The 12,276-nt window shown below is 31.1% G+C and overlaps 1 protein-coding gene across 1 annotated transcript; it reads right to left on the reverse strand.

Annotated features, from left to right (window-relative positions):
* Positions 1 to 477: 477 nt before the first annotated feature.
* On the reverse strand, positions 478 to 5,883 carry LOC145108426 (inactive protein kinase SELMODRAFT_444075-like). Its single transcript, XM_079045450.1, has 8 exons — positions 5,517 to 5,883; positions 5,257 to 5,399; positions 4,016 to 4,110; positions 3,077 to 3,903; positions 2,121 to 2,281; positions 1,960 to 2,036; positions 1,515 to 1,836; positions 478 to 783 (listed from the first exon to the last, which is right to left on the reverse strand). The coding sequence occupies exons 1-8, from the start codon at positions 5,869 to 5,871 to the stop codon at positions 637 to 639; spliced, it is 2,127 nt and encodes a 708-aa protein (XP_078901576.1). The 5' UTR covers positions 5,872 to 5,883; the 3' UTR covers positions 478 to 636.
* Between the last annotated feature and the right edge of the window lie 6,393 nt (positions 5,884 to 12,276).

A 12,276-nucleotide genomic window follows, 5' to 3' on the forward strand; every position in this document is an offset into this window, starting at 1 on the left:
ATATTTTAGAACAAAAAATTAAGGTGACATTTTGATTTAAAAAAAGAAAAAAGAAAAAAAGTAGGTACAATGTATAAGAATAGTAGTGTGTTATTCGAACTTTCGGTAATGATAAAATTGCCATAAGATTTTGTCTAATATTTTGTGATCTATAAAATCTTTACATATAATTCCCAATATACAACAATCTACTTCGTTAAATTGTTTATAATAGCATCTCACTTTCGTTTTATCTTATCACAACATTGTACTTTCAAAAACTATTTGACCAATTATAACTATTTGACCAATTATAGTAATGCAATGGTAAATCGAAAGCAACTTTCACTCTTATAATTTGGTTGAGTTTTTCAAATGTACATAAAAGAACAATTGAAAGTACAACATTATAATTGGATATAAATTGTAATAGAAAGAAATGAAAATAATTGAAAATTGTACATAATTGAAAATAACAAATATTGTAATAGAAAGAAATGAAAATAACAAATATATAAATAATTGAAAATTGTAATTGAAAATTGTACATAAAATAACAAATATATAAATAATTGAAAATTGTAATAGAAAGAAATGAAAATAAGATGATATAATTATAATTATAATACACAAATAAATAAAATTACGTTGCCAATTTCAGTAGGACAGTCTACGATAGTGCCCCATGTTGTCAATTTTCTCATTGAAAATAACAGCTTTTTGCATGTGCCCACTTCTGTTTCCAGCTAAGTTCATGTCTAGAACCAAATGACTTCTTGTGTCTCCCTCCAACACTTTAAGTACCTACCAATTTTAACATCAACAAAAATGTTATTTCAATATATAATTAAAATCACAAAAGATACATATCAATGAAAGTAGTGTAAAAAAATGGTCCTTGTATTTTCTGATTTTTACATGTTTAGTTTAAAATTGTAATTTTTTTTTCCAGTTTTGGTCCTTTTCAAGGTTTCCTATCATTTTTGGTCCCTGTCCCTTTTGATTTTCCGTGTTTATTCCAAGACTTAAACCTTCTTTCAGTTTTGGTTATTTTTCGAGGTTCCATATCAATTTTATTGCCCATGCTTTCTAATTTTTATTGCATTTTGTCTAAAGTTTGAACCTTTTTTTTTTTTTTGGTCCTTTTGTCAAGGTTTCGCATCGATTTCAGTCCCGGTGCCTTCTGAAATTTATCTTGTTTAGTCCAAAACTGATTTTGTTTTTCAATTTTGGTCCTTTTTCAAGCATTCATATCGATTTTGGTCCCTAAGACTGTCTGATTTTCACCCTTATTTTTAAAGTTCCATATCGATTCTTGTCCTTATTTCAAGGTTGCGAGGACCAAAATCGATGAAACAATGAAATAAGGACCAAAATCAATATAAAACCTTGAAATAAGAACCAAATCGAAGAATTTTCAATTTTGGACTAGACATGGTAAAACTCAAAAACCAAAGGGACCATTTTCATAATTTACTCTACAATAACATGTAACAACTACAGTAAAAATATATAAGAAAAAAAAAAAAAAAAACCTTTGACATGGAGGGTCTAGATTCTGGATTTTTTTGAAGACACAAGGAGGCAGCATGACCAATCGCATGCAATTCAGGAGGAAAATTTGAAGGTTGATAAGAGCCTAAACGCGTGTCAACCAATTTATGCTTATAAGCTAAAAGATGTACAAATTCCATTTCTTGTGACGCATAAATATCATGCCAAAAATCACGTGCTTTGTAACATTGTAGTTCACTTATTCTTATACCCGTGATTAGCTCTAGTAATACTAATCCAAATGCGTATATATCAACTTTTTCTGTTATTGGTTCTCCATTGAAGTATTCTGGTGCTAAATACCTACAATATAGCCATTATTTTCGTTACAATAGATTGAAATATTTATTTATTAGTTAAATCATTAAAAGAAAAGGAAAAATTGTAGGAGATACAAAATCGGATTTTAATTTAATAAATTAATACCCTGAAGTTCCAATGACTCGTTCTTCATCGCATGTGTCTTGTTCAGTGTGCAAGCTAACGAGCCCAAAGTCGGCAACCTTGATGAATAAAAACACATATTAGGGTTTTAATTTAATAAATTAATATTTTTTTTATAAGTGACATAAATTTGAATATTTTACCAAAGGTTCATAATCATGAGTTAAGAGGATGTTTTTAGGACGCATGTCTCTGTGAACTATACACCCCACTCTGCAATCTTCATGAAGATAACGTAATCCTGTTGCTGTTCCAATTGCTATTTTCAAACGTGATGGCCAATCTAGTTGTGTTTTCTTGTTCTCTGTTTATTCAAACAAATATGAAATTTAATCTTGAAATTGTATCAAATTATGGATCAAAATTCTAGATTTTAGAAATTTGAATAAACTACATTTTTTGAATTCTTGGTTTTATGGTTTTGGGCCAAAATATTGTTATGCCAGGGATCAAAAACATAATGAACGAGTGGAATAGGGATAAAAATGAGAAATTTACAAATTTGGTCCCTATGGTTTTATCAGAAAAGTCTCGTTGCTTTGAGAAATTTTTTTATAAAGTCGTTTTTTTAATAGAAAAGTTCCGATTATTTAATTCTACACCATAATCTGTCATTTCTTGTTAAAGTAAACATTAGGACTTTGAGATTTTTCTGTTAAAAAAAAAATTAAGACTTTATCAAAAAATTTCCCAAAATAATGAGATTTTCTGCATAGAAACGATACTATTTATACAATTTTGGTCCATGGGTAAAACAGTCATTAAAAAAAAAAAAAAAAAAAAAAAAGACATGGAGATCAATTTCATTAGGAAACTTCAAAATAAGGACCAAAGTTACAAGTGAAAATTTCCTGGGACCAAAATTGAATTCTCGTTACAAATTTGGCCCATGTGGTATACTATTTATATCAGTTTTGTTCCAAGGGCAAAACGGTCATAAAAAAACGTAAGAGCTAAGGTTGTTAACTTAGACAACATAGGGACCAAGATCGTTAAATAAGGACAAAAATTTCACAAGAAAACATCTCAGGACTAAAATTGAAAAAATCAGCTATACTCAAGGACCAAAAATGTAATTTACTCAAAATAAGATATATACCATGTAAATGGATGTCAAGGGAGCCATTGCACACATACTCATAAACTAACAACCTTCGATTTCCTTCAATGCAAAACCCAACTAACAACACAACATTTTTATGTTGTGCACAACTCAACACTCTCACCTCCTTACAAAAATCCACATCATTATCAGACCCATAAAGCTTTGACCGTTTGACCGCAACCACTAACCCGTCTTTCAACACCCCTCGATGAACAACCCACAATTCACCTTCTGCCACAAAGCTTGATTCAGAAAACCCATCTGTGGATTCTTGAAGCTCACTGTAGTAAAACTGTCGCAAAGGTTTGACCATGGCAGGAGCTTGGTGTTGACAAAGGGAACACAATGGAGGTGGTAGTGATGAAGTTTTACCTAAAGAAACGACTTCTCTTATTCCCGAATTATAACTATCTTCATTGTAATTATGTCTTGGGATGAGTGAGAGAGTTATGATTTTTTCACTACAAGAGTCGATTGGGATAAGTTTGTCGTTTTGGTTGTTGGGTTTTTTGAGTTTTGATTTAATTAGGGTTTCGAAAAGTGGGTTTTGTTTGTAGATAAGGAAAAGGTTTTTGTTAGATGGTTGTGGAGAAAAAACGGAGGTTTCTTCTGGACTACTGACGGGAGTAGAATGATTTATTCCATGGCCTAAGAGTGTTTCAGGGTCGACACTTGGTGATGAAACTGTTGAAAAATACGGGGTTTGAAGGTCATCTGAGTGGCCTAAATTGAGTCTAAGGACTTTTGGTTCTGACCCTTTCATTACTACGATGTTGCATTGTAATTCATCCATACATTGTTTAAGTTCTTGTTTTAGTTTCCTAGTAATGAAAAAACATTAGTTACATAAGTTGAAAGAATAACGTTTGGAGAGAAAAATGAAAATAACAAAAAAAAAAAAAAAAATGAGATGATAGTTTTACTTCTATTTACTTATCCAGTATGACCCAACTGGCGGCATTGTACTTTGCTTGAGCTGCCACAGCTCCCGAAGGGAAAGCTGGCACAACCTTGATTTGCACCATCACCTGATCCAATTGAAGTGAATTTTTCATTAATTGAGGTAAAGAAGTTAAAAATAATATAATTCCAATCTTGTATTTGAGGTAAAGAAGTTAAAAATATTGGATATTTTGGGACCACTAATAAATGTATATATAAATAATGTTATCATTAATTTTATATTATTATGGAAATTATATAAAATTGTTAATGGACTGATTTTATTAATAAATTAACATAAACACTTTCCATGCTTATTTTGTAGGTTGAGTTCCGATTTGACTCACAATCTCTTAAATCCATAAAATCTTTCAAATCCGGGTATATCTCCATCTATATAAATACGTGAAGTGAATCACATCCACAATACCATATACACTCATCAAAATTCGTTTTCTTATTGCTAAAGGGTTTTACAGAGAGTTCTTGAGATTGCTTGAAAAACCAACCCTACTCATCAGATCTGAAGATCTCAACACAAGAAGATATGTATTATTTCTTGTTTAGTTTCTTGTAATCAGATTTAAAATAGAGATCTAAAGTTACGCTTCTGCGTTTTATGTTTTGGTTATGAAAATAACCAACAAAAAATACCAAATTAATTGTGGTGTTGGGTTTTTTAAGGTACTAAAGCCGATGAAGTAAATTGTTGCAGTTGTATTGTTAAGGAAAAGGGTTTCACTCAAAAAGTCAAATAGCTGTTAGGGTTGAAATGCAAGGAAGGTGGATAAAGGGTATAAAGCTGAAAGGAAGTTGGATGTTGAAAGTTACTAGAGCTAAAAGATTAAAACTAAAGGGGTGGAAAGTGAAATTTCTGGAGAAAATGTATATAGTTCGTTAAAATAAGTCAATTTCATTTTTTTAACCTTTATGTCTGACAAGATTATCCAGATTCCATATATAGTCGCGCTCAAACTCCATAAAAGGGGGTATTATTTCATCTTTTTCAATAGATCTTGTTTTTGTTCATCTGTTGTTCTGATTCAGTTAATACAAAGTTCATATTTTTAAAGGGTAAATAAGTGTTTAGATTGATATTATTTGAAGTTTATTATTTATTTTTTTCATTAAATTAAACAAAAAAAAAAACAAAACTGCAAAAAGATTCCAGACACATTTCAGATCTAACTGCGATAGAGGAAAGAGGGTTACATGGCATATAAATACAATACCTCGAATTGATTTTGAAATTGGAGCACCATTCGTGAACATGATTCCGAGATTTGACATATCCGATCAGGAAGATTAAGATTAGCACAGTCGACACTGTTCCGGCAATCTCCACTCAACCGCCGCCAGCTCCATGATTTCCGACCTGAGAATCACAAAATTACCACCCACTGAGATCCTAATCGAAACCCCAAACCCTCGATTAGAAATCAAAAGCAAATACTAGAGTCAATGATGAAACAACTCAACAAGCATAAATTACTTGATTTGACACCGGGATATACAGCAAGCAAGATAACACAATCGCCGGGATGAACAACATGTGTAAGTGCCCAAGCCAAAGCTGCTTTTGAGACGACCTTCTCCTCCGCCTTCACGGCAACAATCACGTTCTCCGGTAAGTTACGGCGTGCTTTTTCAGCTGCCGCTTCATTTATTGGCGCGAACATCGAAGAATCCTTCATCAAGGTCGCCGAGAAAAAACTGACAACGTAATTGAAGAAACAGATTGAGTAATGAGGAATGGGGTTTGGGGTTTGGAGAAAGTTTAATTTTGAGTCGATACTACAGTTGTAACCGACTGAATTGTCTTTATATGCGTGATTATACCCGCCCATGTTTTTGGTATCACTTCCATTTAAACTAGTAAAGCTAGTGCTATATTATTCAGCGTCTGGTATAATTTTCGTTGATTTTTAAAAGAATATGTAAAAAGTAAAAACTATCATCTAAATAATTTAATATAATTTTTTTATATATACAAACAAAATTTATTAACACTAGGATAAGCATCTAATAGACTGGTTTTTTGCTAATTATATTACTGACTATGGTTGAAACAAACAAATTGTTCATTTAAAAATAATCAGCGATGGTAATTACCGACAAAACCGCAACAGAAACAACCTAATTCCAAAATATTTTTTGACAAGCTAATTCGGTTATTAAGTCTTTCGCTAATTTCATCAATGATTTTTCAATGTTAGCCTTTAACGGCAGGTTTCCAATAGAATTTTCCGTTAATATATATATATATATATATATATATATATATATATATATATATATATTGGTTCCTCTAAGATAAAAAAAAAATTAGATATTGTGACATATGTGTATAACCGTTTGATGTGCTTATGTTTGTTTCTGAAAGTATGCGGTGACATATTTGTAATTATATTGGTAACTTATTAAACTAACGCCGTTAATTTACGATTGTGGGGCTATTGTTGTAATTTTACAAAGATTGATATAAATTTTGCAGGCTACGATACTGTAACCGCCTATTGTTTTCTTTTCTTTCTCGATCAAAGTCTCACTTCGAACTCTCAGGAAACCCTCTTTTTCTTTCTTTATCACATTTTGCCCTAGTTTTCGTTTCTTACCTGTTATTGAGAAATCAGTAAATGTCTTCAAGAGAAAATATAAACGAAGCTGCATCTTCGTTAATCGAAATGAAAGGTTAGAATGCGAGTTATTTTTCATTTTATTGATAATGCATGTTTTTATTAATTAGTTAACTGTCGTTTTATGTTGATAATGATGTTTTTTGTTTTGATTCAGTAGGTTTTTCGTCATTTTAACTTGATTTTGATGATTGTCCCGTTTAGAGTTGATATGTTTTTTATTATGTTTGTTTGTGGTGGTTTTTGTTTATATTTTCACAGATAAGGATTTCAAAAGAAACTATGTTCGAAAAAAAATTCAAAAATCAGAAAAATATCGAATGCGGTAGAAGTGTTGTTATTTCCGAAGATACAGTTAAAAAAAATCATCTATGATTAGAAGTAGAAATAAACATATAACTTAATGTTTGAAGTTATTTGTTGTAATGATAACTGATTTTTTGATTTTTTCAGTGTATTGAACATAACATTTAGTTATATGTTTATTTCTACTTCTAATCATAGATGATTTTATACGTTTGTTTATAATCATTGGTAAATAGTAATGATAAATGTATTTTTATGTATCAAACATGAATATAAAGTTATTTTTGTAATAATAACTGATTTTGTGGTTCGTTTAAGTGGATTGTATATAACATTTAGTTGTATTTTTATTTATTGTTCTAATCATAAATGATTTTATACGTCTGTTTATAATCATTAGTGAATAGTAATGATAAATGTATGTTTTATTTTTTACTACTACTATGTTTGTAATGAAAATTGTAGTTAAAAAAGGGAATGTAGATAGTTCAAGGAAGACGCGGTCATTTTCCAAAAGAGAAAAGGCGAATGAGGTGTCGCAAACACGTTCAAAGACATCCAAAAAACAGTTATTGAACAACCAAAAGTGAAGCTGAGGGTTAAGGTCAAAACTGTAAGTAAGAAATGTGAACTATCTGATGAAGATGATTCAGATTTTCAGAGTCGTCCTGGATCTTCAAAGAAACCAAAGAGAGAAACTAAAGTTTTAAAGAAAGATAAAAAAGCTGTTGTTATAAAAGAATTTCCTTCATTGAAGAATAGATGCTCACGCGGGTAATTGTTGGGTGTTATTCAAGGTTTAAGTAGAGAACGGAAGGATTGTGTTAGGGCTATGGGATTTGGGAGTTTGTTAGGGATGAAGATGATTGACGTACCGTTGAAGATTGTTTGTTATGTTCTTGATCATTTTAATTTTGAATCTTTGAAGGTGGAGTTTGATAATTGTGAAGTTAGTGTTGATAGTAAGTTTGTTCAAGAGATGTTAGGATTACCATTTGGTGGGTCATTACTTTCAAACATGGATTACATTTCAGAGAATAATGAAGAGAGTTGTATGTTTGAGTGAAAGAAACAGTATGAAAATATTGATAAATTGAGATTGAAACAGCTAAAGAATGAACTTGTTCAAACTAGTGTTGCGGATGAAAACTTCAGAATCAATTTTTTGGTTCTTTTTATTTATACTTTCTGTGAGTCTACAAGCATGGGTAAATGTAATCTGAATCCATTGTATTTAATCAGAAGAGATACTGATTTAAGTAGCATTGACTGGTGCGATTACATTATGGATTGTTTGGTAAGGACGAAGAAGGTTTACAACCCAGAGAAAGAATCTTCTTTCCTTTATGGACCAGCAACATACCTTATGGTACGTGAGTTATTTTTTGATATTTATTATTCTTTTTAGTTGTAAAAATATGTTTGTTTTTATAATAAATCATATATGATTTTTTTACATATAATCATATATGATTATGTAGTATAATTTTTGTTTAATTATATATTACACATCAAAATCATATATATGATGTTATATATGTTATGATGTTATATATGTTTTTTGTAGTTATTGTATGTGGATACTTTCAAGTTTGATCATTTGCAAGTCACACGTAAACATCCAACTGTTTTTTATTGGACGTAAGAGAAGATAAGGTTTCTTGAGGATATTTTAAAAGAGAATGGAGGATTTGGATGTGGACATGTTAATGAAGCATATGTTCAAGAAGAATTTCAAGAATCTGAGTATAATGAGGAGGAATCTGGTGCTGATGAGGTTGAATCTGATGGTGAAGAGGATTTATGTGATGAGGATGAAGAAGATTTTGATGTTAATAAAGTTAGTGATGTGGAGGTAATTCTATAGTTTTATTCATTTATGATTTAATTAGTTTATTCATTTATGACTTTTTATGTTTAAGTATTTTAGTTGTAAGTATCTTTTTTCTTATGTAGGTGTATGAAAGTAAAATTTCATGTATGTATAAGAAGATGGAGGATTTGAAAAAGGATCTTGTTGTAAAGATAGATGAGAGAGTGTTGAAGTTTCCTCAAAGTCAAAATTTGAAAAATTGACAATTATTATTTCTTGTTGAAGATTTAAGCACAAAACGTTTTGATTTCCATTATGTTTCACAAAAATATAAAGAACCGATATTAACACCTGGTTTTGTTCAAGTTAAGGATGAAGATTATGGGAATGATTTTCTTAATGATGATGAAAATGTTGAAGATTATGATCAAGGGAAATGTTCTGGTGGTCAGGGGGATGGAAGTGGTCTACATGAGGGCAATATTGGTAAAAATCATGTTGAAGGTAAAGGTGATGATGATGAAGATGATGAACAAGGGAATGGAAGTGGATGTAATAAAGAAGAGGCCATGAATTTAAATTCTGTTGTCGAAAATGTTACTAAGAGTGTGGGTCTAATTGATAGCCAGGAATGTGTATCTTTTAGTCAATTTATTTGCGATCCAGTTGTTGAAAGTTTTCTTAAAACTTTGGATCAAGGTAGGTGTCACACGCCCAAACCAGACGGCGGAAACGTCCGGGGGTGGAGGACTTCATTTATAGTATCACAACACATGTATTATAGTAATTGGAGTACAAACAACCACTGTATTTAAAAACTATAAGTATTTACATGTGTTTCATCATAGTATATTGAAACCAAATAGTTATACAAAAGAAGAAGACAAGACATAAATAGCACCATCTTCTCAAAAGCTCGGGGAGTACCTGTCTACTGATTCCCTGAGAATACAAGTAATCTGAAAAGAGAGTATCAACATAAAGTTGAGTGAGTGCATACGTATTTATGTTTGAAAGAATGTTTCATGTTTATTGAATATGTATGCTATTCCAGAAAATCCTATATTTTCTGCTGTATATGAAAAGTAGTTTTTGATACATAAAACTGTTCTATTTGTAAATCAATGTTCTGTATTTGTAATCCTTTTGTAAATTTGTATCTGAGAGTATGTCTGATTTTATCAACTGTTATTGTAAACTGTAATGTAATACTGTAAATTGTATCTTGTAAACTAGTACTTTGAAAATGTACTTAAGTTTAGTTAATTATACACTAACGTATTGTTAATATATTTATATGAGTTATTATAACCATACTGACTAGATGGCCTGACCCAATGCTATGAATGCGCTAAAAACATGTTGATAACAATCTGTCACTCACAGGCGTGTATGTCTGACTGTAGCTAGCAGTCCGAGTGTGGGGTTGTCAATCCCAATATAGATCTATACACATATTGTTTCGATCCCCGACTGGAGATTCTGGTTATAATATAAGTACTTTACTATATTGTTTAAATAAATTAAACAACCTTTGACTCATAAAAGCATATAACGTTACATGTATAATAGTTAAGAAAAACCCAATCGTTCTGAAATAAATGATTGACTGTATGTTCTTGAATTAGTATTCTTAACATGTATCTGAGAGATGTATACTCTTCATTAGTTTTGAATTAAACCTTTGTTCTTGTAAAACATTGTACTTTAGTATACTAGAATCGTGAATAATGTTTTGTGAATCATAAATTATACCTATTATAATTTATATGTACTTTATGAACTGATACTGAGTATTCATGAATGCAACCCCTTGCTCAACATCTTACAAAGGGTAATTAAAACTTAATGAACTAACTTTTATACTTGTATACATATACAAATATATATAAGTAAAATTTAATTGACACTCAGACAAATAATTGATACTTATAATCCCACATCCAAACAAGGAAAAGGAACCAAAGTGGGTTATCAGTCCTAAGCCTTTTAAATCTTATTTATATAAATATATTTATACAAGTATGATTTCTGGGAGAAATATAAGTTTATAAAAACATTTAAAAGAAGTTTATATTTTGAGAAATATATTTTGGTGACTTGATGTCATTTTGAAATAGTCATTGAAAAATCATTTAATCTGATGATAACTGAAATCCATTTTTGATAATGAAATCCATTTTGATAAGATATTTGAAACCATTTTTTTATAACACAAAAATCTTTGTGTTAGACTTGTATTCCCCCCCCCCCTTAAAACAGTAAAAACTACGCAAATACGGGGGTATGAACTCAGCTGTAGTAAGTTATTCAAATGTAAGATCGATATAGGATGTTAAGTGTCAAGTGAAGTCTTGAACACAAACGGATCCTAATAGCATATAATGACACATATATGGATATAATTAGTGTATAAGCAACTAATCATGATAGAGATTCAGCTTAGGAACTAGGAAACACTTATATGGAAGTGTTGTAATCACAAAGGATTGCATCTAAGGGGTTTACGGACACACAATGGAGTTTACGGCCATTGTGTTTACGACCTAAGGTAGTATACGACCCTAGAGTGTACGGTTAAGGTGTTTACGGCCGTACACTCATGGGAGGACTTGCAAACGAGGTGTTTTATGGTCCTATCTAGCATTCAACAAGTGCTTTCGATTCTAGGCTCGAATGTAAGGGAGTTTAAGGGCCAAAACATCCAACAACACAAGAGTTTACGGCCATGCAAGGGTTTACGGCCATAAATTCTTGATGTTCATGTATTTTATGATGATAATGAATGATTTACCAAATCAACCCCTTATATTTAATTAGTCTCTTTTGATCACAAAATTAATTCCAAATTAATTCTTGATCAATACTAATTAAATAATATGATTTCATATTAATATATTAGAACTTATAATATATTAATAAATCATAATTATCCTCTTCTCAAAAGTCCATCCTTCAAATTGTTCCGGTGAAGTGCAACCCAAATGGACCATGCTACTCTCGGGTCAAGTACATACCAAATATAGTTATGGACTTAGACACCTTATCCAACACATATTCCTTTCACCCCCACTTTCTTTCTCATCCCTAGAAGACCAGTAACCTTCTACATCCCTTGACACAGTGGCCATAAAAGCTTCTCGCTTTCAGCTAGTTCTTTTTTCCTTTTGGCATAGTAAGCTGAGTCTTTTATCGTTGGTTTCATAGGTCTTTCAGATTGACAATCCCTAAAAAATGGTTTCTAAGACCACATTTATGGAAAATGATTTATTGTTTGGTTGTTGGTGGTATCATATGGGTTTGAGAATCCGAGGAATGGTTTGCCAGAAGATTTGGTTGATAGGGAGTGCGGGTTTGATGAGTGTTGGATGGTTTAGGATATGCTTGATGGTTGTATTGGTGAGGGGCTTGGTAGATCGGTTTTTAGTTGTTTTTCATCCAAGGATGGGGTCTTATCTTGTATTTCATGGTCAATGCAGAAACCATATATTGAAAGG

The sequence above is a fragment of the Lactuca virosa genome, chromosome 4 (assembly GCF_052849685.1).
Source record: "Lactuca virosa cultivar CGN04683 chromosome 4, Lactuca_virosa_CGN04683_v6, whole genome shotgun sequence".
NCBI lineage: Eukaryota > Viridiplantae > Streptophyta > Magnoliopsida > Asterales > Asteraceae > Lactuca > Lactuca virosa.